The sequence below is a fragment of the Hyla sarda genome, chromosome 4 (assembly GCF_029499605.1).
Source record: "Hyla sarda isolate aHylSar1 chromosome 4, aHylSar1.hap1, whole genome shotgun sequence".
NCBI classification, from domain to species: Eukaryota; Metazoa; Chordata; class Amphibia; order Anura; family Hylidae; genus Hyla; species Hyla sarda.
Genome location: NC_079192.1, coordinates 61321976 through 61345627, shown reverse-complemented (window position 1 = coordinate 61345627; position 23652 = coordinate 61321976). Strand labels below are relative to the sequence as shown.

The 23652-nt window shown below is 42.8% G+C and overlaps 1 protein-coding gene across 1 annotated transcript in view; it reads left to right on the top strand.

The window, feature by feature from the left end:
- DOCK5 (dedicator of cytokinesis 5) overlaps positions 1-23652 on the top strand; it is a 146206-nt gene that overhangs the window by 98442 nt on the left and 24112 nt on the right. The window contains 16 exon segments of the mRNA XM_056571148.1: positions 604-693; positions 877-977; positions 1877-2011; positions 5479-5590; positions 5707-5777; positions 7247-7353; positions 7468-7604; positions 10063-10158; positions 10285-10383; positions 10474-10568; positions 13686-13764; positions 16941-17041; positions 17661-17719; positions 17928-18082; positions 20054-20139; positions 21394-21550. Coding sequence (XP_056427123.1) covers positions 604-693; positions 877-977; positions 1877-2011; positions 5479-5590; positions 5707-5777; positions 7247-7353; positions 7468-7604; positions 10063-10158; positions 10285-10383; positions 10474-10568; positions 13686-13764; positions 16941-17041; positions 17661-17719; positions 17928-18082; positions 20054-20139; positions 21394-21550 — 1680 coding nt within the window.

Genomic DNA, 23652 nt, shown 5'->3' with positions numbered 1-23652 from the left:
AAGCCTCCAGCATTTCCGGAAGCCGCAACAGGTGAGTGCTGCAGCCGAGATTCCTGGGGGTCCCCAGTAGCGGGACCCCCGCGATCTGACATCTTATCCCCTATCCTTTTGATAGGGGATAAGATGTCTAGGGGCGGAGTACCCCTTTAAATTTAGCTGAATCCCATTGTAGTCAGTAGGACTCTAAATTCCGGCCACAATCTGTGTGTTGAGTGCACAATAAGTTCAGCATAATCCGCAAAACTGCAAAAAATCCAAACGGAATTTAAGCGGAATCACAGAATTTCTGCTGCGTTTACATAGCCTAAGGCAGTTTTTCACAACCAGGATGCCTCCAGATGTTGCAAAACTACAACTCCCAGCATGCCCGGACAGCCGTTGGTGTACTGAGAGTTGTACTTTTGCAACAGCTGTAGGCACCCTGGTTGGAAAAAAAAACAGTTTTAGGGGAGACTTGGCTTTGATGCAGATCCCATCTTATGCCACTTCCAGATAATCCTCAGGTTTTCCTCATCTTGAATGCATTACTTGTCTCGAATGTAGAAGTGTCCGGCTTCTGCCGCCTCCATTTCCTGTTCTTAATCTTCTCTCTGGTCACTTTAGTTCCTTCAGGACACACTGGACGCTCTGTTCAACATAATGATGGAGGGACAAGACAAGGAGAACTGTGACGTGCTGGTGTTTGACGCGTTGGTGAGAACGGGATAGAACAAATTACGACCTCCATTACTGGTTTCTATATATGCCTCCAGCTTTATTCTATATCTGGTTCCCATTCCCCGATCCTTAGTCATTTCCCTATTTTTCTAACGCCTTTGTCCCCCTCTGTTCTTCCATGTTTTTGCCTCTCATGCACTTTTTTCTTTTTCTTTTCAGGTTTTCATTATTTCACTGATCGCAGATATAAGGTTTCAGCACTTTAATCCGGTCCTGGAGACCTATATCTCCAAGCATTTCAGTACAACGTTGGCTTATGAGTAAGTAAGCGATCTGGGGAGATGTGCATAGTTTTGGCAGATTCTTCTATCACGGCCGCCTGGTCTCTTCCGGAGGCTGTTGTGTATCTTATTGGATTGAGATTACCTAGAATTCCTAGAATTACGATCGTGAACATTTTTTATTGCATCATCAGAGAATTGTCCACTTAGGGCCTTCTTTCTGTGTTTGCAGCCATGTACACGTAAAAATATTTATATTGTAAAATTAGAATGTTTAGTCTACAGCCGATATAGCTACCTGACCCTGATCTTGTCAAATACAGGAAGCTAAGCATATGTAGCTATGGCAGCTTTGTGGATGGGAGACCTAAAGAAGACCATTCGCTGCCTACAGCCAATCTTATTGACTGAACTTGGTTGAAAAAGAAAATGTTTAAAGTATCCAAAAAATCTGTTGGAATTTTCCATAGACATATTTTATAGACATTCCATTCCAATATCAAAGCCTTATTATTATACAGAACTAAGTAGCAATACACAGGCACTGTTTATTTCTTTACTTAATGACTGACATATAGTACTCCATCGCTCTCTCTTGTATAGCACCGTATCCGAGATCCTGTAGTGTGTTGTACAGATGTTTTCCAGCTTCTTCAGAACATAGGACACACCACAGATTCTACAGAACATCATAATTTACACCTCAGCTGCTGCAGAGCTTTATAATTCACACCTTAGGTGCCCCCGAGCATTATAATACACACCCCAACTGCTGCAGAACACGATAATACAAATCTCAGCCGCTGCAGACTTTTATATATCAATCAGTTATTGACAGAAAAATCCCTATTACTTGGTTCTGCCGTATCTTAGTTGTACAATAGTAATATATCTAATTAAAAAAAATGATTTGCGTATTTCTTTTAACTTGTGTGCAGGAAGTTGATCAAAGTGTTGACCTGGTATGTGAGGAGCGCTGATGATCCAAGTCAAAGGGAGATGCTCTTCTCATCCCTTAAGGCCATAAAGTACTTGTTTCGGTTTATTGTCCAGTCCAGAGACCTGTACCTAAGGTGGGTGTCCTTATTCCTTTATGTCACTATATAGATTGTGGCTGGGTGTAGTGTCCCTGGTGATCAACTGCTTGGAGGGACAGCTTGCATAAGGCTGCATTCACACCACGTTTTTGTAATACAGTTCCCGTATACATTTTCTATGTGAAAACCGTACAGAACCGTATTGAAAACCGTATGCATTGACTCTCCATTGAAAACCGTATACCAAAAGATGCATCAGGTTGTGTCCGTTTTGCATCCTGTACGGTTTTGTCAGGTTTTTTTTCCGTACCCAAAACCATAGGCTACAACGGTTTTTGGTCCGGGTGAAAAACTGTATTAAACTGTATATGTTTTTTTTTTTTTTTTTTACATGGGAGTCAATGGGAACCGTACAGAACCGTATGTGTGTACGGTTCCATCCAGTTTTCACCATACGTTTTTTGACTTTGCACAGTTTTTTTTCTTGGAATTTCAATCAAACAAGTGAAACTTTATTCAAAATGGAGTGAAAAGTTAAAAACATATACGTTTTTTTCTTTAAAAACAGATGCAACTGGACATCATTTTTCAAACCATATACAGTTTTTAACTGTATACGGGTTGAAATTTGTACACACGTTTTGATACAGTTTAGTCCGGTTTTGAGGAATCCGTTTTTCATCAAAAACCTGATACGGGAACTGTATTGCAAAAACGTGGTGTGAATGCAACCTTAGAGGAGGAATTGTCCAGTTGGACCAATTTACAATATGGCGGCACCCATTGCATATTTGCTATAAAAGTAAAAAATAAAATTGTTGCTCTGTATTAAAAAAATAATTATTCCTGTGTCCCCCACCCCCCCCCCCCCCCCCGAATGCAGTTCACAAATAAAGTGGATTTTTGCACTTACCGTGAAATCCCTCTCGGTGGATTCATTGGAGGACACCGCTCCCACTCTCTCTTTGGTTGGCTCTGAACCCAGGGTCATTGTTCTTTTTGTTATTGGTTCTTCTTCTGTTGTTGGTGTTCTCTGTTATGATTGCCTTCCTACAGCTTTTTTCACAAACTGGTTAGCCAAGTGGGGGCAGGAGGGGTCCAAGCCACAACCTTTTTCTGCCTAGTATTGTCTCCTAGTGGCATGGGCCTATATCCACAGTGCTGTGTCCTCCAATGAGAAGTGGGATTTTACAGGAAGTTCAGAAATCTTATTATTGTTTGTATGCTTTTGAGGTTGCACTTGTTGTTCATGCTCGTACAAAACACACTTTGGTAGATATTCTGGAGACTTCTTGTTCCTTTGCCTTCTTATAGCCTCATATGAAGCAACAATCTAAAATGTGTAGACCACTAGGCCGACCGTAACCAACAGGACCTAAATTGGATATGCTTTGTGCAGTAATATCTGTGGGCACCACCCCATATGGTGTACTGTCATACATACGAATATGTAATATCAAAGAGGTATATAGAAAAGGATGTATGTATGCACTCTCCACTGGGAACGAGACTCGATGCTCCTACATGGAACCAGCGGCGGGACCGAGACTTCAGAAAAGCTTGTGCGCTCAGAGGCTATAACTGGTCATTTTGCGCATGTGCGCTTCGGCCGACCGGTTATAGCCTCTGAGCGCACAAGCTTTTCTGAAGTCTTGGTCCCGCCACTGGTTCCATGTAAGAGCATCGAGTCTCGTTCCCAGTGGTGAGTGCGGATATACAGCGTGTCTCTGTTCATATCCTAGCACCGCCGCCTTCCTCTAATGAAGACATTTAGGGTGCGTTCACACTGAGTAAATCAAGAGGAATTCACGCTGAAAAATTTACGTGCGGAAAAAAGAATTTTCTATTCGCGCAGAATTCGCGCGGAAATGGGGGAGAAAGAAGTGAAGGGTTTTTCAGCCATTTCCGCGCGAATTCTGCGCGGTAATTTTTTTCCCCATTGACTTCTATTGATTTCTGCTAGCGGATTCCGCTTGAAGAATGAACATGTTCTTTCTTCAAGCGAAAAGGAATTCAGCGTCGGAATTCCACTAGCAGAATTTCCGATGTGTGAACAGGACAGCAGAAAAAACATTAAAGTCAATGGGCAGAGGAGATGTGCATTAATATGGAGCGGAGAATTCAAGAGGAATTACTCGAGTGAATTCCTCTTGAATTACTCAGTGTGAACGCACCCTTAGCCTCGCTGTGCTTGCTAGTACGATTGACATTTAACCCCAGTGTGCCAAGTGGTGCCATCCTAAATTCCTTCTGTGCACATACGAATATGTAAGCTATACTGTAAATAGCACCATACAATTCTTATCTAATCCCAACATAGTGTGACCAAATAACAGCTCCTACATAAAGTAATCAGATAAAAGGGGTATAAGTTAAAGGGGTATAAGTTAAAGGGGTACTCCGGTGGAAAACTTTTTATTTTATTTATTTATATATATATATATATATATTTTTTAATCAACTGGTGCCAGAAAGTTAAACAGATTTGTAAATGACTTCTATTAAAAAGTCTTTACCCTTCCAGTACTTTTTAGCAGCTGTATGCTACAGAGGAAATTCTATACTTTTTGAATTTCTTTTTTTTGTCTTCTCCACAGTGCTCTCTGCTGCCCGTGTCAGAAACTGACCAGAGCAGGATAAAATCCCCATTGCAAACCTATGCTGCTCTGAACAGTTCCTGATACAGGCAGCAGGTGTCAGCAGAAAGTACTGTGGACAAGAAAAAAAAGAAATAAAAAAAATATAGAATTCTCTCTGTAGCATACAGCTGCTAAAAAGTACTGCAAGGGTAAAGATTTTTTTAATAGAAGTAATTTACAAATCTGTTTAACTTTCTGGCACCAGTTGATTTAAAAAAAAAAAAAAAAGTTTTCCGCCGGAGTACCCCTTTAATCATCTGTAACACCCCCATCACACAGATTTCACACCTCCTAAGACCAGCCCCGACCACTAGTTGGTTACAAAAAGTGCTGTCTAGTTTTCAGTAGCAATTCATAAGATTAAAGGGGTTATCCAAGAAAAAACTTTTTTTTTTATATATCAACTGGATCCAGAAAGTTAAACAGATTTGTAAATTACTTCTATTAAAAAAATCTTAATCCTTTTAGTACTTAAGAGCTTCTGAAGTTAAGGTTGTTCTTTTCTGTCTAAGTGCTCTCTGATGACACGTGTCACGGGAACCGCCCAGTTTATAAGCAAATCCCCATAGCAAATATCTTCTAAACTGGGAGGTTCCCGAGACACGTGTCATCAGAGAGCACTTAGGCAGAAAAGAACAACCTTATCTTCAGAAGCTCTTAAGTACTAAAAGGATTAAGATTTTTTAATAGAAGTAATTTACAAATCTGTTTAACTTTCTGGAGCCAGTTGATATATAAAAAAAAGTTTGTTCCTGGATAACCCCTTTAACGCCACAATGCCAAGACCCACTGATTTCAGTAGAGAAATGGATCTTAATACGGAACTGAATAAAGACTCTGTCTCTTGATATGCTGACCCATCAGGTTTTACGGTCAGGAGGAAGGAAAAGACCAGTTCAATGACTCCATACGGCAGCTGTTTCTCTCCTTCAATGAACTAATGGACCGACCATTGAAGGAAGCCGTGAAGATTAAGGTGTGTGATCGGCCTAGGTAGGCCATCTCTCTATTACACAGCTGCGTACCAGCTCCTGATAAAGTATGAGGTCTATATATATATATATTTAGTGCTATTGTTGTGTTCTGTTGCAGGCGGCTGCATTGAAGTATCTTCCAGGAATTATAAATCACTTGAAAAATGTCTTTGATCCAGTGGAGCTGAGGTAAATTACGAGAGAAAGTAATGGAGTATTCCACCATCAAAAAGGGGTCGTGTTGGCCAGACATCTTGCTCTCCTTAATACTGTACGGCTCTTGAGTTCCATGGGCTGCAGTCTAATCTATTGTATATAAAGGGGCCATACAGATGCTTATATATGGGGAAACAAAAGGATGAGGAAAAAATTCAACATGCTCGGCTTATTTTTTTTTTCTTCCCTAAAATTAAAGCATCGTGAAGCTCAATACGCATTGGACAGTTTGCCAATAATGGCAAATGGCAAGTTTTGACAACTTTTCTCAAATGTGTGTGTTTGGCTGCTTGTATACCCATCATATTGTCAATTTAAAGTACGGTAAATCTTCCTTTCCTTAATGTTCACACATAGTTTAAAGGGGTACTCCGCTGCTCAGCGTTTGGAACAAACTGTTCCGAATGCTGGAGCCGGCGCCGGGAGCTCATGATGTAATAGTCCCGCCCCCTCATGACGTCACACCCCGCCCCCTCAATGCAAACCTATGGGAGGGGGCATGACGCAGCGGAGTACCTCTTTAAGTTTTGATTTACCAAATCTGACCACAATTCTCTCATTTCCTACCAAAGACCTATATAACATATACAATGGGTTTCAAATGGATACTCACGTTTATGCTGCTCAGTGGATGAAGGCCATATTGCTTTAAAGGGGTACTCCACTGGCCACGTCCCCTCATGTCAGGCCACGCCCCTCAATGCAAGCCTATGGGAGGGCCGTTATGGTCGTCACACCCCCTCCCATAGACTTCCATTGAGGGGGCGGGGCGTGACGTCACACGGGGCGGAGTCGTGACGTCATGCTCTTCCGCCATTGTGGTCGGGATCCGAAGCCTCCAGTGTTGCCGGAAGCCGTACAGGTGGGTGCTGCAGCCGAGATCCCGGGGGTCCCCAGCAGCAGGACCCCCCGATCTGACATCTTATCCCCTATCCTTTGGATAGGGGATAAGATGTCTAGGGGCGGAGCACCCCTTTAAGAAAGTGAGTTTGCACTATTTGCCTTACACTTGTAAACAACAGAAAATTTGCACGGAAAAGTGCTTAGGCGCACATGAGACATTTTGTGTACCAAATGTAAGCCAAAAAAATTATAATAATAATAAAAGCTTCTAAATAGCTTTATAAATGTCCCCCATAGTCCGGAAGTTTTGCTGTTCTTTCTCAATGGGTCATTTCCAATGCAGAGGGAAAATATCTGACCTAACAAGGCTTCACCCATTAAATTCCATTGCCTACATGGATCCTGACCCTCAGCTGGTTGGTGCGTGATCCGGACATCCTAAGCTATTCAATCATAGTCCTATTTAAAACTGTGGTCTGTAGTAAATGTTCCTAGGCCATGCTGTTATGTAACTACTTTACATGGGTCATATACTTGGCCAAGCTGAAAATATAGGACTGCAATGGGGAATCAAGTATTTTGGTCTCCTCATTTCGCAGTGACCTCTTTGCCAAGTTCCTGCAGAGTGTTCCACCCGACCAACTCGTCCATCAGACGCTGACCTGCATGTGCAAAGTGGTGGAGAGCGACCTTTTTCTGCAACCAGGTACAGTAAATAATGAAAAAAAATTTAATAAAATGACATACATACATATTCACAGGCATCTGTCTATGTAATTAAATGTTATTGTTATACAAGACAACCTTTGTTTATCTGCAGAATGTAGAGATGCGCTTTTACCTCATTTTATTGACCAGCTGAGCGGACAACTGGATGACAATTATAATAAACCGGACTATAAAGCCAGCGGACAGCTCCTCAGTAATATATTAGAGGTTCTCCAGAACAAGGAGGCGGTGAGTGAGACAGTAATGCTGACCGAAATATGGTAGATATATGAAAAGTAACTGGGATCAGCAGGTGCAGTCCTAGAAATGATAGTACATAGAAAACGAAGAGTAGAATCCAGCTCTTGGTGCAAATAAAATCCACTTCATTCGATAAAGACAGACACAGGAACACAGGAAGTTACGCGTTTCAAGCGCTCTGCGCTTGAAACGCGTAACTTCCTGTGTTCCTGTGTCTGTCTTTATGGAATAAAGTGGATTTTATTTGCACCAAGAGCTGGATTCTACTCTTCGTTTTCTATGTGCTTCGGTGTTGTCCAGCACCCGGATCCGTGCTCCATCTGCCTGGGCGGGGTGAGCTGGTTGTGCTTTTTCTGTAGAAATGATTGTAATATGGAAGAAAACAAAGATAGAAGCACTCACCACAGCCGCTCGGAACATAATTTATTGCAGTCCACAATATACAGGATAGATAAATAAAAACACCTAGATGATGGGGCCCGTTTCACGTTCAATAGCGCATCCTCAGGCCTCTGGTGACCCACCTTCATCAGCAGAGGATTGAGAATGCGCTATTGACCATGAAACGGGCCCCATCATCTAGCTGTACGCTCCTACCTGTTCCTGCCCTGCACTTGTAGCACTGGGTGTTGTGTTTTGTTTATCCATCCTGTACATTGTGGACTGCAATAAATGAAGTTCCGATCGGCTGTGGTGAGTGCTCCTATCTTTGTTTTCTTCAATATTCCTATAGACTTGTCTGCTTTCTAAGTGAAGCACACCATGTACGCCCTTTACACACACCCCCAGCACACCATGTACGCCCTTTACACACACCCCCTGCACACCATGTACGCCCTTTACACATACCCCCAGCCCCAGCACACCATGTACGCCCATTACACACACCCCCCAGCCCCAGCGCACCATGTACACCCTTTACACATACCCCCAGCCCCAGCACACCATGTACGCCCATTACACACACCCCCCAGCCCCAGCGCACCATGTATACCCTTTACACACACCCCCAGCCCCAGCACACCATGTACGCCCTTTACACCCCCCCCCCAGCCCCAGCACACCATGTACGCCCATTACACACACCCCCCAGCCCCAGCGCACCATGTATACCCTTTACACACACCCCCAGCCCCAGCACACCATGTACGCCCTTTACACACACCCCCAGCCCCAGCACAACATGTATGCCCTTTACACACACCCCCAGCCCCAGCACACCATGTACGCTCTTTACACACACCCCTAGCCATCATTCAAGGATCCTGTCCTGCATCGGCAATACATTGGCCGGCCGAGTTAAGCTGCTTTCGGTGCCGAGTATATAGTCTTACTACTTCTGATCTAGAAATGGTAGTGGAATTGAAGGTGTTGGTAGAAGCACAACATGTCCCTTGGATCCTTACCTGCTTGGCTAAGTGTACAGACAGGGCAAAAAAAATTATATAAGTGCTTGCATGGTGTCTCCACGTGGCATAGTCATCAGACCCCTATGACTGCCAACAACCCATATTGTTAAAGAAACAAAGGAAAACTTACTACAGAATTGGTATCAGTGTTGATGGTCAAGTCTGCCGCAATAAAGCAACCCCAATGTTTTATTCCCAAGAGTGTCTTAATATAGTTTTAACATGTACAGGCCACCTTTATACAACATTTTGTTTTATAATTTTAATATGTCCCTCATTTTGGCCAATATTTATCAAACTGTGTGAGAGAAAAAGTGGAGAGATTTTTCCACAGCAACCAATCACAGCTCAGCTAATGAGCTCTGGTAAAGTGAAAGCTGAGCTGTGATTGGTCGCTGTGGGAAAATTACTCTATTTCTTTCTGGGCCTTTGTGCCTAACAATTTCTTAATACACAGCTCTCTGTGCAGTGGTTAGATATTGCAGCCCAATTGAAATGAGCGCTGTCTACAGCAGACCCGTGCTTGACCACCACTCTTCAAACAGGGACATCCTGGTTCTTGTGATCGGTGTGGGTCCCGGCGTTTGACCCGATCAGATCAGACACCTATCTTCTGTGAATAGGTGATAAATTGTCATTAAGGTAGAAAGCCAAGAGAAAACCAAGCTCAGACCAAAATAAAATTATAGTAAGCTATTAAACCACGCAGAATGTTAGGTCTAAAAAATGAATTTTTTTAAAAGGTGGAATTCACAATAAGGGTCCATTCATGTGGGCGGATTTAATTGCGAGATAGCAGAGTGTTTACCGCTGCGAGTTTGAATCAGGGTTGGCTCTCCGTGGAAGATCTGCCGCGGAGAGTCCACCCTGATTCAAACTTGCAGCGGGAAACACGCTGCTACCTCACAATTAAATCCACCAGTGAATAGTCCCTAAGTCAGTAGCTGTGTATGAGAGGTTTGAGGTGCTTTTATTTGCCTCTGTTTCTCTTAGTGAGATTTATTTTAGATGATAAGCCTTATCTTGTGTTTGTACAGTGTGAATCCACACAACATATCCAGCTCATCATGGAGCGACTACTACGAAGAGTGAACCGGACAGTTATTGGGATGAGTCGCCAGTCACCAAATATAGTGAGTCTTAACGGGTCACTATAGGACAATCCACCTGTTTTCATGAAGGTTGATATAATGGAGAGGTGCTGTGGTGTTATAGATACATTTCCAGAAAAAAAAAAATATATATTTTTTTTTGTTTAGGGGTGTTTTGTAGCTTGTATGACAGCTGTTCTCCGACAGATGGCAGATTATCACTATGATCACTATATCAGCACTTTCAAGACACGTCAAGACATCATTGTAAGTTCTTTACTACCATGGGTTGTCCATGTCTCGTGTTCTCGTTCCTTCGCATTTAACTTTCCATCTTTTTGTTTTCACGTTGTGTAGGATTTCCTCATGGAAACATTTATCATGTTCAAGGACCTCATTGGAAAACGAGTTTTCCCAAGGGACTGGATGCTGATGAACATGACTCAGAACAAGTAGGTGGCATCTTCCTATGTGTCCACTTTCTCCCCACCATCTTCCTTTAAAGTGTACTTTTGATGTACAAAAAAGAAGGTTGCAGCAGCACTCTTGGTCAAAAAATGTGGGCTCTTAGCGCACTCTTTGATCAAATCCTGTCCCCATCCTCCACGCGGAGGTGGCCTCACTTCGGATGGGACCTTAACATGTTTAATCCACTCACCTCTGCTGGGCATATGGCCTCTGACTGGGTGACATGCAGGATCCACTATCAATTTAATAGACCTTCTTGTGGTGGATGGGGGACACGTTTTGATCAAAAAGTGCACTAAGAGCTTCCATTTTTTGACCAAGAGTGCTGCTGCAACCTTCTTGTTTGTATACTTTGTATTTGCCACAGCAGTGTGCACCCGGTGTATTAGGTAGTTGTGCTGGCTATTTTTCTTTTTTTGATTTTGCTAAGTACTTTTTATGATCTACCGTATATGCCGGCGTATAAGACGACTTGGCGTATAAGACGACCCCCAACTTTTACAGTTAAAATATAGAGTTTGGGATATACTCGCCATATAAGACTACCCTCCTACCGCGATGTACGGTACCTTGTAGTTCCCCCCACATTAGGTGGGCATCATGTTCCCCCACATTAGGTAGGCAGTCTAGTTCCCCCCACATTAGGTAGGCAGTATAGTTCCCCCCACATTAGGTAGGCAGTATAGTTCCCCCCACATTAAGTTGCCAGTTCCCCCACATTAAGTTACCAGTTCCCCCACATTAGGTTGCCAGCTCCCCCACATTAGGTCGGCAGTTCCCCCACAATAGTAGGCAGCTCCCCCACAATAGGTCGGGAGTTACCCCACATTAGGTCAGAAGTTAACCCACATTAGTAGGCAGCTCCCCCACATTAGTAGCAGTTCCCCCACAATAGTAGGCAGCTCCCCCACATTTGTAGGCAGCTCCCCCCACATTTGTAGGCAGCTCCCCCCACATTTGTAGGCAGCTCCCCCCACATTAGGTCAGCAGTTCCCCCACAATAGTAGGCAGCTCCCCCCACATTAGATTGGCAGCTCCCCCCAACAGACATACAGCTTCCAGCTATATACAGTGTATGGCTGCAGGCTGTATGTCTGTACTGGTCTGCCCCCACAGTGTTCTGATCACCGCTCCGCCGGCCCAGGTCACCATCTACTGCTATGGCCTATGGACCATAGCAGTAGGTGCCGGGACCGGGGAGCGGTGATCGGAACACTTAAGATAGCACGGCCAGTCACTCACCCTGTCCCCGGTCGGCGCGCATCCTCCTGCGGTCCTGCGCTCCTCTGCCATCCGCTGCAGGAACAGATAGAATTATGATCCGTCTGTGTGTCTGTAGAGCAGTGGTCTCAAACTTGGCCAAACGTTGGCTCTCCAAGCATGCTGGAAGTTGAGGTTTTGCAACATCTGGAGGGCCACAGTTTGAGACCTCTGCTATAGAGGGAACTTACTAGTTCTGTGATTACAGCAGCCTTGGCACTTATTCAAGCAGTAAATAGGAGGGGAAGGTGAGGTTGTGGCACAGGTAATGAGAACTAGCATGCTTGTAGAAACAGTGACCATTAATGGACTGTAGCGCCATTATATCTGTAACACAGCACACTTTCTTTTCATGAAGAAGAGATTTGCAGTACAAACAGCTAAACTTTTAAATCATACCTGTGAATAGAAAAAACGTTTGACATGTCCTAGGGATGTGTCAAAAGTTTTTATCACTTGACAAGTATCCAGACCCCCCCAAAAAAAACGAAAAAGCATGTAGGGAAGTGGGCACCCGCATACTCCTCTCTCTGTGTATACAGTATAAGACCTGGACAACCCCATAGATTGACAATATGTTGCCGCCCAGGACCAAATCACCAATTCAGATAGATATAATGGGCCTCATTTACTATTGCAAACCTGACTTTTCTGCGCCAGATTTTGCGCTAGAATTCGTGCCATAATTGAAAAAACCCCGACTAACTCTCCATTTTGCTAAGAAAACCCTAAAAAGGGGCGTGACTGCTGGGGAAAAGGGGCGTTGTCTCTGAAAAGGGGCGTGTCCCCGACATTTTCATAAAAACCCAACATATTTATTAAGGTTTCCACAGAAAATGTGGTGGATTTGAGCTGAGGAAAACCCTACAGATCAGAGCATGTGTAAAAAAAGTGTAGGGAAAGTGGAGAATGTAGGGAAAATATAGACGCGTGAAACGACCGACGTAGCCTCTAAGCGCTTTGCTTCCAGACCGATGTCCTCCCGGTACCCCGGACCTACGTACGCATAGACACCATTGTCGCGGTGAGTGCATGTTATTGTTCTTTGTGTTTACTGCACCTTTAAAGGGGTACTCCTGTGGAAAACTTTTTATTTTTTTATTTTTATTTTTTTTAAATCAACTGGTGCCAGAAAGTTAAACAGATTTGTAAATCACTTCTATTAAAAAATCTTAATCCTTCCAGTACTTTTTAGGGGCTGTATATTAAAGAGAAATCCAAAAAAGAAATGCATTTCCTCTGATGTCATGACTACATCTGGACAGTTCCTAAAATGGACATCAGAGGTCAGCAGAGAGCACTGTGGTCATGACATCAGAGGAAATGCATTTCTTTTTTGGATTTCTCTTTAGTATACAGCCCCTAAAAAGTACTGGAAGGATTAAGATTTTTTAATAGAAGTGATTTACAAATCTGTTTAACTTTCTGGCACCAGTTGATTTAAAAAAAAAAAAAAAAAAAAAGGTTTCTACGGGAGTACCCCTTTAAGTCCACCAGACATGTTTCAAGTGCCAAATCGCTCTTTGTCAGTGATGTGCAAAATAAAATAAAAAAAATACTTTTATTAGATATACACTACCAGGTACCAACACATGTTTTGCATATTGTTACTTTGGGTGTAGGTTTATTCTGTGACATTACTATTGATGTGCCTGTCCGGGTCGTGTGGCACAGAGCCGGGAGAGAATGAGCTGAGCACACACTTCTCCCGCTTCATTCTCGCTCTCTGCACCATATCAGAAGTTTTACCTATTAGTAAAGGTTTACAGAAGTGCCATATGCGAGGCTCTAAGTGCACTATGACGTTTCAGTTTTCCATCCCTATTTTTCTGCACTTGCAGGGTGTTCCTTCGAGCCATGAACAGGTTCTCGGTAGTTCTGAACAAGTTCTTCCTGGATCAGACCAACTTTGAGCTGCAGGTGAGAATGTCTCCTTTATGTACTCAGGATGTCAGAGCTTGTCTCAAGAGGCCGATGGGAAGTGTCATAAAAAGTCCATCTACTTACCGTTAAGGGCGGTCAGACTATGGCGCTGTCTGCCAGTAACATCGGGAAAGGTCTGTTCTTTCAATTAATGTGAAAGCATTTTTATGCTGCATTTACAAAAATGGCATCTCCATCAATATTAGATTTCATTTAGGGGAAGCGCAAGTGAATTTAATGCTTGCGCTTTTACAGCACCTACTTAATGAAATCGGCAATAATGGAAAAGCTGCTGGAGCACTTTTATATCCCATGATGTCATAAGGAGAGTTATACGGACCTCAGATACACACGCTCTTCCATAGGCTCAGTGCACCACAGGTATAGAATACACCAGACTTATACCCAACAACAGACAGGTATATATTGTATATGTGGACTCCACAGGACATACCCCCATAACTGCCATGCACCATAGTTTCCTTCAAATGGCCAAGACAGAAGCTTATCCACTGTAAGGGCTCGTTCACATTGCCGTTGGACTCCGCTATTCGGAGTTCCCTCGGCAATCCGGTCAGAATGACAGGAGTTTAGTGGAGAAAAAAAATAATGCAAGTGAAAACCATAAGGAACAACATGCTTTCTAGGCTGAGCTAATACATAATATTATGTTCTGCATGGTATGGGGACCTCTAGTGGTCTTTTAAAAAAAAAAAATTATAAGCCATGATTTCTATAAAAAGGAAATAACATTTTCTTATGAAATATTTTAGAAAGGTTAATGTTTTGCCAGGATATATAACATATAAAAAGTTTTTGATTCTGACAGTGCCCATTTAAAAGCCTTGATGTCCATTTCGTAGACTACGGCTTTACTCCCATCTCCTTGATAACAATAAAGACCCATGTCCAGTGGTGGATCACATCTACATTCAGGCAGAGAAAAAGAAAGCCTGACACGTGTTTGATAAGGAAAGAAACATATCTTTATTATCCACCCCCATCATGTGAAATACAGCGAGATAAGGTAAACTCCCCAGTACAGGTCACCTGTCTAACCCAGGAAGAAGTACAGTGCCGCCTACAAAAAATCTAAATAGACAAATAACCAGGTCCAGATGGCATTCACCCCCGAGTTCTAAAGGAATTAAGTATTGTAATAGACAGACCTCTATTTTTAATATTCAGGGACTCTATAGTGACAGGGACTGTTCCCCAGGACTGGCGCATGGCAAATGTGGTGCCAATATTTAAAAAGGGGACAAAAGGTGACCCTGGAAATTACAGACCTGTTCGTTTAACCTCCGTTGTATGTAAATTGTTTAAGGGTTTTCTTAGAGATGCTAGATATTGTATAAAAAAATAAAAATAAATGTATGACCTTGTATCAGCATGGCTTTATGAGGGATCGGTCCTGTCAAACTAACCTGATCAGCTTCTATGAGGAGGTGAGCTCCAGACTGGACCAGGGGGAATCGCTGGATGTCGTATATCCGGATTATTCCAAAGTATTTGATACGGTTCCGCATAAAAGATTGGTGCATAAAATGAGAATGATTGGGCTGGGGGAGAATGTGTGTAAGTGGGTAAGCAACTGGCTCAATGATAGGAAACATAGGGTGGTTATTAATGGTACTTATTCTGATTGGGTGACTGTTACTAAAGGGGTACCACAGGGGTCAGTCTTGGGTCCTGTTCTGTTTAATATATTTATTACTGACCTTGTAGAGGGATGGAATAGTAAAGTAGCAATCTTTGCAGAGGATACTAAACTCTGTAAAGCGGTAAACACAATAGAGGACAGGGCACTGTTACAAATGGATCTGGATAAGTTGGAAGTTTGGGCTGAGAAGTGGTAGATGAGGTTCAACACTGATAAATGTAAGGTAATGGACATGGGGAAGAAAAATCTGGGACGGGTTATATATTAAATGGGAGCACACTTGGGATGACTGACGTGGAAAAGGACTTAGGGGTCTTAGTTAATAGCAAATTTAGCTGTAGTGACCAGTGTCAGGCAGCTGCTGCCAAGGCAAATAAAATCATGGGGTGCATCAATAGGGGCATAGATGCCCACGACAAGGAAATAATTCTACCGCTGTACAAATCACTAGTCAGACCTCACATGGAATACTGTGTACAGTACTGGACACCAGTGTACAAGAAAGATATAGTGGAGCTGGATAGGGTTCAAAGACAGACAACCAGAGTAATACGGGGAATGGGAGGACTACAGTACCCAGAAAGATTATCAGAATTAGGGTAATTTAGTTTATAAAAAAGAAGGCTTAGGGGCGACCTAATAACTATGTATAAATATATCAGGGGACCGTACAGAGATCTCTCCCATGATCTATTTATAGCCAGGACTGTATCTATAACAAGGGGGCATCTCCACATCTAGAGGAAAGAAGGTTTCTACCCCAGCACAGACGGGGGTTCTTTACTGTAAGAGCAGTGAGACCGTAGAATTCTCTCCCGGAGGAGGTGGTCATGGTGAACTCTGTAAAAGAGTTCAAAAGGGGTCTGGATGTATTTTTGGAGAATAATAACATTGATGGTTATGTATACTAGATATTTAGGGACAGCATGTTGATCCAGAGATTTATTCTGATGACATTTTTGGAGTCGGGAAGGAATTTTTACCTCTAGTATGAGGGTTTTTTGCTTTCCCCTGGATCAACTCAGTAGGGACTCATTAGGGATATAGGTTGAACTAGATGGTCTTTTTTCAACCTTATGAACTATGTTACTAGGAGACAGTAAATCCCATAAAACTTCCTTTTATTAAAACATGTTTAAAAACATGTCCAAATGGCACGGACAGGCATGATTAAGGTCATTACCGAAACCCGTCAACCCTGATGCATGTCTGTCCGTGCCATGTGGATATATTTTTAAACGTGTTTCAATAAAAAAATAATTGTTTTGCTGGATCCTCTACTGTTTTGTTGCTGAACTACAGAAGACCACTGCTCCAGACAGAAACCAAAGAGAAGGTGAGAGAAGTTTTTTTGTACACCCTGTCATACGATGGTTGCAGCTCAGGTGCACAATAGGATAACACCTGGAGGTCTATGGAGGTTTATGTACATTAGCACCTCATAAATGTGCATATTACTACTATTGCCAGTGCCCTCTGCTGATCTCATTTTATGGCTCTTTTCTTCTAGCTTTGGAATAACTTCTTTCATTTGGCCGTGTCGCTGTTAACCCATGAGTCTCTGCAGCTGCACAAGTTCTCGCAGGAGAAGCGGCACAAGATCTTGTGCAAGTAAGGTCATGGATATTAATGCGTGTGTGACTATAGGGATGATAAGTAATGGTATAGCCCTTGAAGCTCCATTTTTGGGATACAGGGTTTATCCCCCACATTAAATAAAATTGTAATATTGTAGACATCTGGAGCCACCACTAGGGGGAGCTTAGCAGCTTACTGCATATTTTTGATACTTTTAGCGCATTAATAATAGAAAAAAATGGCCTTAGCTCCCCCTGATACAGTGTTTCCCAACCAGGGGCCTCCATCTGTTGCAGGGTGCCTCCATCTGTTTTTTCCTTTTTTGAAAAAAGCCTTTAGTCCTATGAGGTAATAGCATCTAGGGCACAAGTTAGCTCTGCTGCCTGTATATTTACTCTCCTAGCTTGGCACATTGCGGCAGTATGCGTGTATGCACAGATTTATATGGTATAGTGGTATAGTCTGGTGTATTATGGAGAGTATGAATGCTAAAAGACAGCATTGACAGAGTGAGAACTGGTTTTGAACCCAGATCATATAAGAATTACTATGGTTGTGTCATATGTGTCCTGAATATTGTGTATAGCGAGTCCTTTTGTGCATCGTGTGTATGATACTATTGTTAACCTGTACTATCTAATGTTTCCTGCAGATATGGGGACATGAGGAAAGAGATTGGCCTGAAGATCAGGGACATGTGGTATAATCTAGGTGAGTGGCTTATACTATCACTGTATATTATGCACCATATACTTTGTTCCTTATGTGTATATGTAAGGCATGGACTACAGGATTGCTGGTTACCTTGCAACCATTATGGTTGACTTCCCTAGTGACAGTAAGGCTGACTAAGATCTTGTGGGTGTAACCCCATTCTAGGCCAATTATTCAGATTATTCCTCATTCCTCTCTTTATTAGGACCTCACAAGATTAAATTCATCCCTTCCATGGTGGGACCAATCCTTGAAGTAACCCTAACTCCAGAACCTGATCTTCGTAAGGCGACAATACCCATCTTCTTTGACATGATGCAGCATGAACATAACTTCAGTGGTAGCGGTCATTTCCATATGGTAGGTGGCACTGGGCACAGTAATGGGCATTTTCTTTATTTGCTAATCCAAACCTAAGAGATACCGATGTTCCAATACCATATTTTAAGACCGTGTACCAATACTTTTTTACATACTTACTGATACCTATTCCCAACACTTTTTTTTTTAATGTTATGTGACAGAAGCGTTGGCTCATGACTTTGTGAAAGATTAGGCTAATGTCGAACATGAGGCCCTCACTGACCCTGATTATTAAGATATGCCCCCAGTAGTAAGTAGGAAAATACCCCCCACCCCGTTAAGTTGAAGTCCTCAAAAGTTAGGTAGGTAAGGAAATAACCCTATTAGGTAGACGCCCCCAAAAGATAAGTAGGTAGAGAATCCCCCACTATTAGGTATTAGCCCCCAAAAGACAGGTAAGTAGGAATTCCCCCTATTAGGTAGAAGCCCCCAAAAGATAGGAAGGTATACGCCTCTAGAAGGTAGGTAGGGATTCCCTGCTATTAGGTCGAAGCCCTGAGAAAGTAGGTAGGGAATCCACCCTATTAGGTAGAAGCCACAGTAGTAGGGTGGGAAATCCCCCATATTAGGTAGAAGCCCCTAGTATGTAGAGAACCGTTCACAGTTTAGGTAGAAGTCTCCAGAAGATAGGCTAGTAGGAAACCCATTCTATTAGGTTGAAGCCCCCAATAGGTAGGTAGGGAACTTCCTATTAGGTAGATACCCCCATTAAGTAGTTTCCCCGTAATAAGTGTTCCCTCCAAACGAAAATAATAAAAATCCCACTCACCCCCCCCCCCCCCTCCGATCCTGCACTGAGGGCTCTGCATCTTCCGCTCTGTGGGTGCAGGACCTGCCGCACAATGATATGATGTCATCGTGCCCCACAGGTCCTGCACCACTCTTGATAACGGAGTAAATGATGAAGAGGCCTCAGCTCAGGAATGGAAGAGAGGTGAGAGGGATTTCTTTTAACCTTTATGGCCTGCAGGTATAAGGATAGGTATCGGGGACATTTATTTTAGTACAAGTATCAGATCCCTACATAAAGGTTAATACCAGAATCCTACAAAGCATAATGCTACCACAAAGTCATGTTCAGTGTTAGGGAAAAAATATTCACTTGGCAGGTTTCCCTTTTCCTAAATTACTCTTTTGTCCCAACCCCACCCAAGAAGAGTGGTGCCAAAAGGCATTCCTTATCTGGTAAAAACATTTAGTCACAAGCAGAATGAACAACACATTCATTGGGAAATCGGACATTTTAATCATCACTTAATGGTTTCCAACCTCTTGGTGGTTTGGAAAGATCGTCTATCTTTGTTTTCTTCTTATAGTCTTCTCTTTGTAGCCCTAGTTTTTTTCCACATATGTGCTTAGGCTGTAGCAAATTCACAATGATAGGTGTTCTAAGGCAACCAAAACACGACCCGGGGCAAAGTGAACCAACAAGCAGGTTGTCCTAATGTACTTGGGGATTAGTTTGCAGGGAGGTTAGTTCCTCCTTAAAGGGGTTATCCAGGAAAAAACTTTTTTTTATATATCAACTGGCTCCAGAAAGTTAATCAGATTTATAAATTACTTCTATTAAAAATCTGAATCCTTTTAGTACTTATGAGCTGCTGAAGTTGAGTTGTTCTTTTCTGTCTAAGTGCTCTCTGATGACACGTGTCTCAGGAACCGCCCAGTTTAGAAGCAAATCCCCATAGCCAACCTCTTCTCTGTGCAGTTCCCAAGACAAGCAGAGATGTCAGCATAGAGCACTGTTGCCAGACAGAAAAGAACAACTCAACTTCAGCAGCTGATAATTATTGAAAGGATTAAGATTTTTTTACTAGAAGTAATTTACAAATCTGTTTAGCTTTCTGGAGCCAGTTGATATAAAAAAAAAGTTTTTCCCTGGAATACCCCTTTAAGCGTCATCAGAAGTTCTTTAGGACTGAGCATAGTACAGTCCCAAGTCTTACTTGGCCTTTTTTATCTCTGTAGTTTGAGAATGAGCTGATCACACGTCTGGATCAGGAGGTGGAAGGAGGACGAGGAGACAGACAGTACAAAGATCTTCTGGAGAAACTGTGAGTCCATTGCCCTTGGTGACAAGAGTTCTAACCCGCTCTCCTGTGTATCATTCTGGATCATGGATTCTAAATCCTCCAAAAATGCAAAGTGAAAACAGTATATCCAGCACACAAGGGTTAATGGGGTTAATTCTTAAAGGGGTACTCCGCTTCTCAGCGTTTGGAACAAACTGTTCTGAACGCTGGAGCCAGCGCCAAGAGCTTGTGATGTCATGATGTCACACCCCATCCCCTCAATGCAAGTCTATGGGAGGGGGCGTGACGGCTTGCATTGAGGGGGTGGGGCGTGACGTCATGAGGGGGCGGGGTTATGATGTCACAAGCTCCCGGTGTGAGGTGGTTTTTTGCGCCCCCGTAGATCCATGCGTCCGCTCCTCCCCCAGCTCTCCGAACATTTCCGAAGCTAGAACTGGGTGAGGGCAGAGCAAGGGGAGGGAGAATGTTCACGCCCCCTCCCACATCTCCCCTCCCTGAGCTCGGCTGGACGCAGATCTCCACGGCCACGCCCCCTCCCTGAGGACGTAAATCTCCACGGCAGATCCCCTCCCTCATCTCCCCTCTCTGAGCTCGGCTGGACGCAGATCTCCACGGCCACGCCCCCTCCCTGAGGACGTAAATCTGCACGGCAGGTCCCCTCCCTCATCTCCCCTCCCTGAGGACGTAGAGCAGTGCTCCCAATGAGCTCTATGTGTAAAGGGGGACATACTGCACGGGCTGAAGGGGGGCATACTGCACGGGCTAAAGGGGGACATACGGGCTAAAGGGGACATACTGTACAGGCTGAAGGAGGACATACTGCCTGGGCTAAAGAGCCCATACAGTATGTCCCCCTTTACACATAGAGCTCATTGGGAGCACTGCTCTATGTCCTCAGCTCGGGGAGATGAGGGAGGGGACCTGCCGTGGAGATCTATGAGCGAGGGAGGGGGCGTGCCGTGGAGATCTGCGTCCAGCCGAGCTGAGGGAGGGGGCGTGTACCTCCTTCCTCCCCTTGCCCCAGCTCTAGCTTCGGAAATGTTCAGAGAGCTGGGGGAGGAGCGGATGCATGGATCTACGGGGGCGCAAAAAACCACCTCACACCGGCACCGGCTCCAACGTTCAGAACACTTTGTTCCAAATGCTGAGCAGTGGAGTACCCCTTTAAGGTTAATGTTGTTTTGGACTCATCGAGAACTAGTGATCGAAGACATGTTTTTTGTCCTCCCTTCGCCTACTTCTTTGTTCATTATCTTCTCTATTTATCATCCTCAGCTTGTTGGAACACTGCAGGAAACACAAGTATCTGTCCAGTTCTGGGGAGGTGTTCACCGTCCTGGTGAGCAGCTTGTTGGAGAACCTTCTTGACTATCGCACGATCGCCAACGATGAGAGTGAAGAGAACCGGATGAGCTGCACTGTTAACCTGCTGGTATGAATGTTCACTTGTACAACGATGGATATGTTCAGAATTTAAATCACGCATTCTGTGAAAAACAGTTATTTTTATATGACGAATGTTGCAATTTCTTAATTTAATTTGTTTTATTTGACAGTAATGTGAAGTGTACCTCCAGTTTAAAGGGGTACTCCCGTGGAAAACTTTTTATTTATTTTTTTTTAAATCAACTGGTGCCAGAAAGTTAAACAGATTTGTAAATTACTTCTATTAAAAAATCTTCCAGTACTTATTAGCTGCTGAACACTACAGAGGAAATGATTTTACTTTTTGGAACACAGAGCTCAATGCAGACATCACGAGCACAGTGCTCTCTGCTGACATCTCTGTCCATTTTAGGAACTGTCCAGAGCAGCATATGTTTGCTATGGGGATTTTCTCCTACTCTGGACAGTTCTTAAAATGGAGAGAGATGTCAGCAGAGAGCACTATGGTCATGATGTCAGCAAAGAGCTCTGTGTTCCAAAAAGAAAAGTATTCAGCAGCTAATAACTACTGGAAGGATTAAGATTTTTTAATAGAAGTCATTTACAAATCTGTTTAGCTTTCTGCACCAGTTGATTTTACCACCTGAGTACCCCATTAAGAAAACTTCAGACATATCTTGGTGACATGTTGGAAGTTTTGATCAGTGAGGGCCCAGGTTCTGAAACACCCTCTATAACGTTGGGGCAGAAGCACCTTGCTGAGGTCTATGGTCTTTTGGCTCTGCCCAGATCTCCTTGACGTGTACAGGCTCATAGTTTATCTATAAGTCCATACACCACTAATCCCACCTCTTTAGAGGGGGCTGAACAGAGCCAAACACAGCCGAAGGGGCATGGTGCCCAGTTGAGTTCTTCTGTTTCTTCATTTTCCCATCACCCATGCTCCCTCGATAGAGGGTCTGTTCCTCAATGACAGGAAACCTAAAAGACAGACCCTACCATCTTTTCTCAGTGATCTCCTGTCCTTGAAAGAGGACATGCGCAGCACATTTATGGCAAGGGGTAGTTTCTCCTTCCAGCAAACAGGATTAAAGCTGGCCAGGTCCTTCAGGGGAATTCCCCCTCCATGTTGTTTCTACATAGTTTGGTTGAGAAGGCTGAGCCTGTGTTTTGTAACCAAAGTCAAGCACTCGCTGCCATCTTGCCTGACCTATTGTAATTCCTAAGAACACTGTGGTGTTTGTAGTTGCCGACACCTCTGTTCCCTGTGGCAGCTTTGTGGCGCCCACTATGCAACATCACCAAAGAGATTTCCGAGTTTTACTGTAGATCCACCACAGTCCTGAACAGTCGGGTTTATTCCTGTTTAGCTGAAATGGGACTCAGGCAGAATGAGAAGGATTTCTGAACCATCAGGCTTTGTATAAATACTCATATTGGGGGAGATTTATCAAAACCCTCTGCTGAGGAAAAGTTGCCCATAGCAACCAATCAGATTGCTTCTTTTACTTTTGAAAAAGCCTCTGCAAAATGAAAGAAGCCATCTGATTGGTTGCTATGGCCAACTCAGCAGCTTTTCCTGGAAAAGCTGCTGAGTTGCCCATAGCAACCAATCAGATGGCTTCTTTCATTTTGCAGAGGCCTTGTGAAAAATGAAAGAAGCGATCTGATTGGTTGCTATGGGCAACTCAGAAACAAAGTTTTGATAAATCTCCCCAATAGTGCACAATCTTTATACATACATATACTTTGCTGTATTTACACGGAAATCCTATTCTGGTGCCTACTATTTATTCTTTAGTTCAGTAAATAGTACATTATTATAAATATTTAATTATATATATATATATATATATATATTTAATTAAATATTTATAATAATGTACTATTTACTGAACTATAGAATAAATAGTAGGCACCAGAATATATATATATATATATATATATATATATATATATATATATATATATATATATATATATATATTATATATATATATATATATATATATATATATATATTTATATTCTGGTGCCTACTATTTATTCTTTAGTTCAATAAATAGTACATTATTATAAATATTTAATTAAATATATATATATATATATATATATATATTTATTTATATTTATATATATATATATATA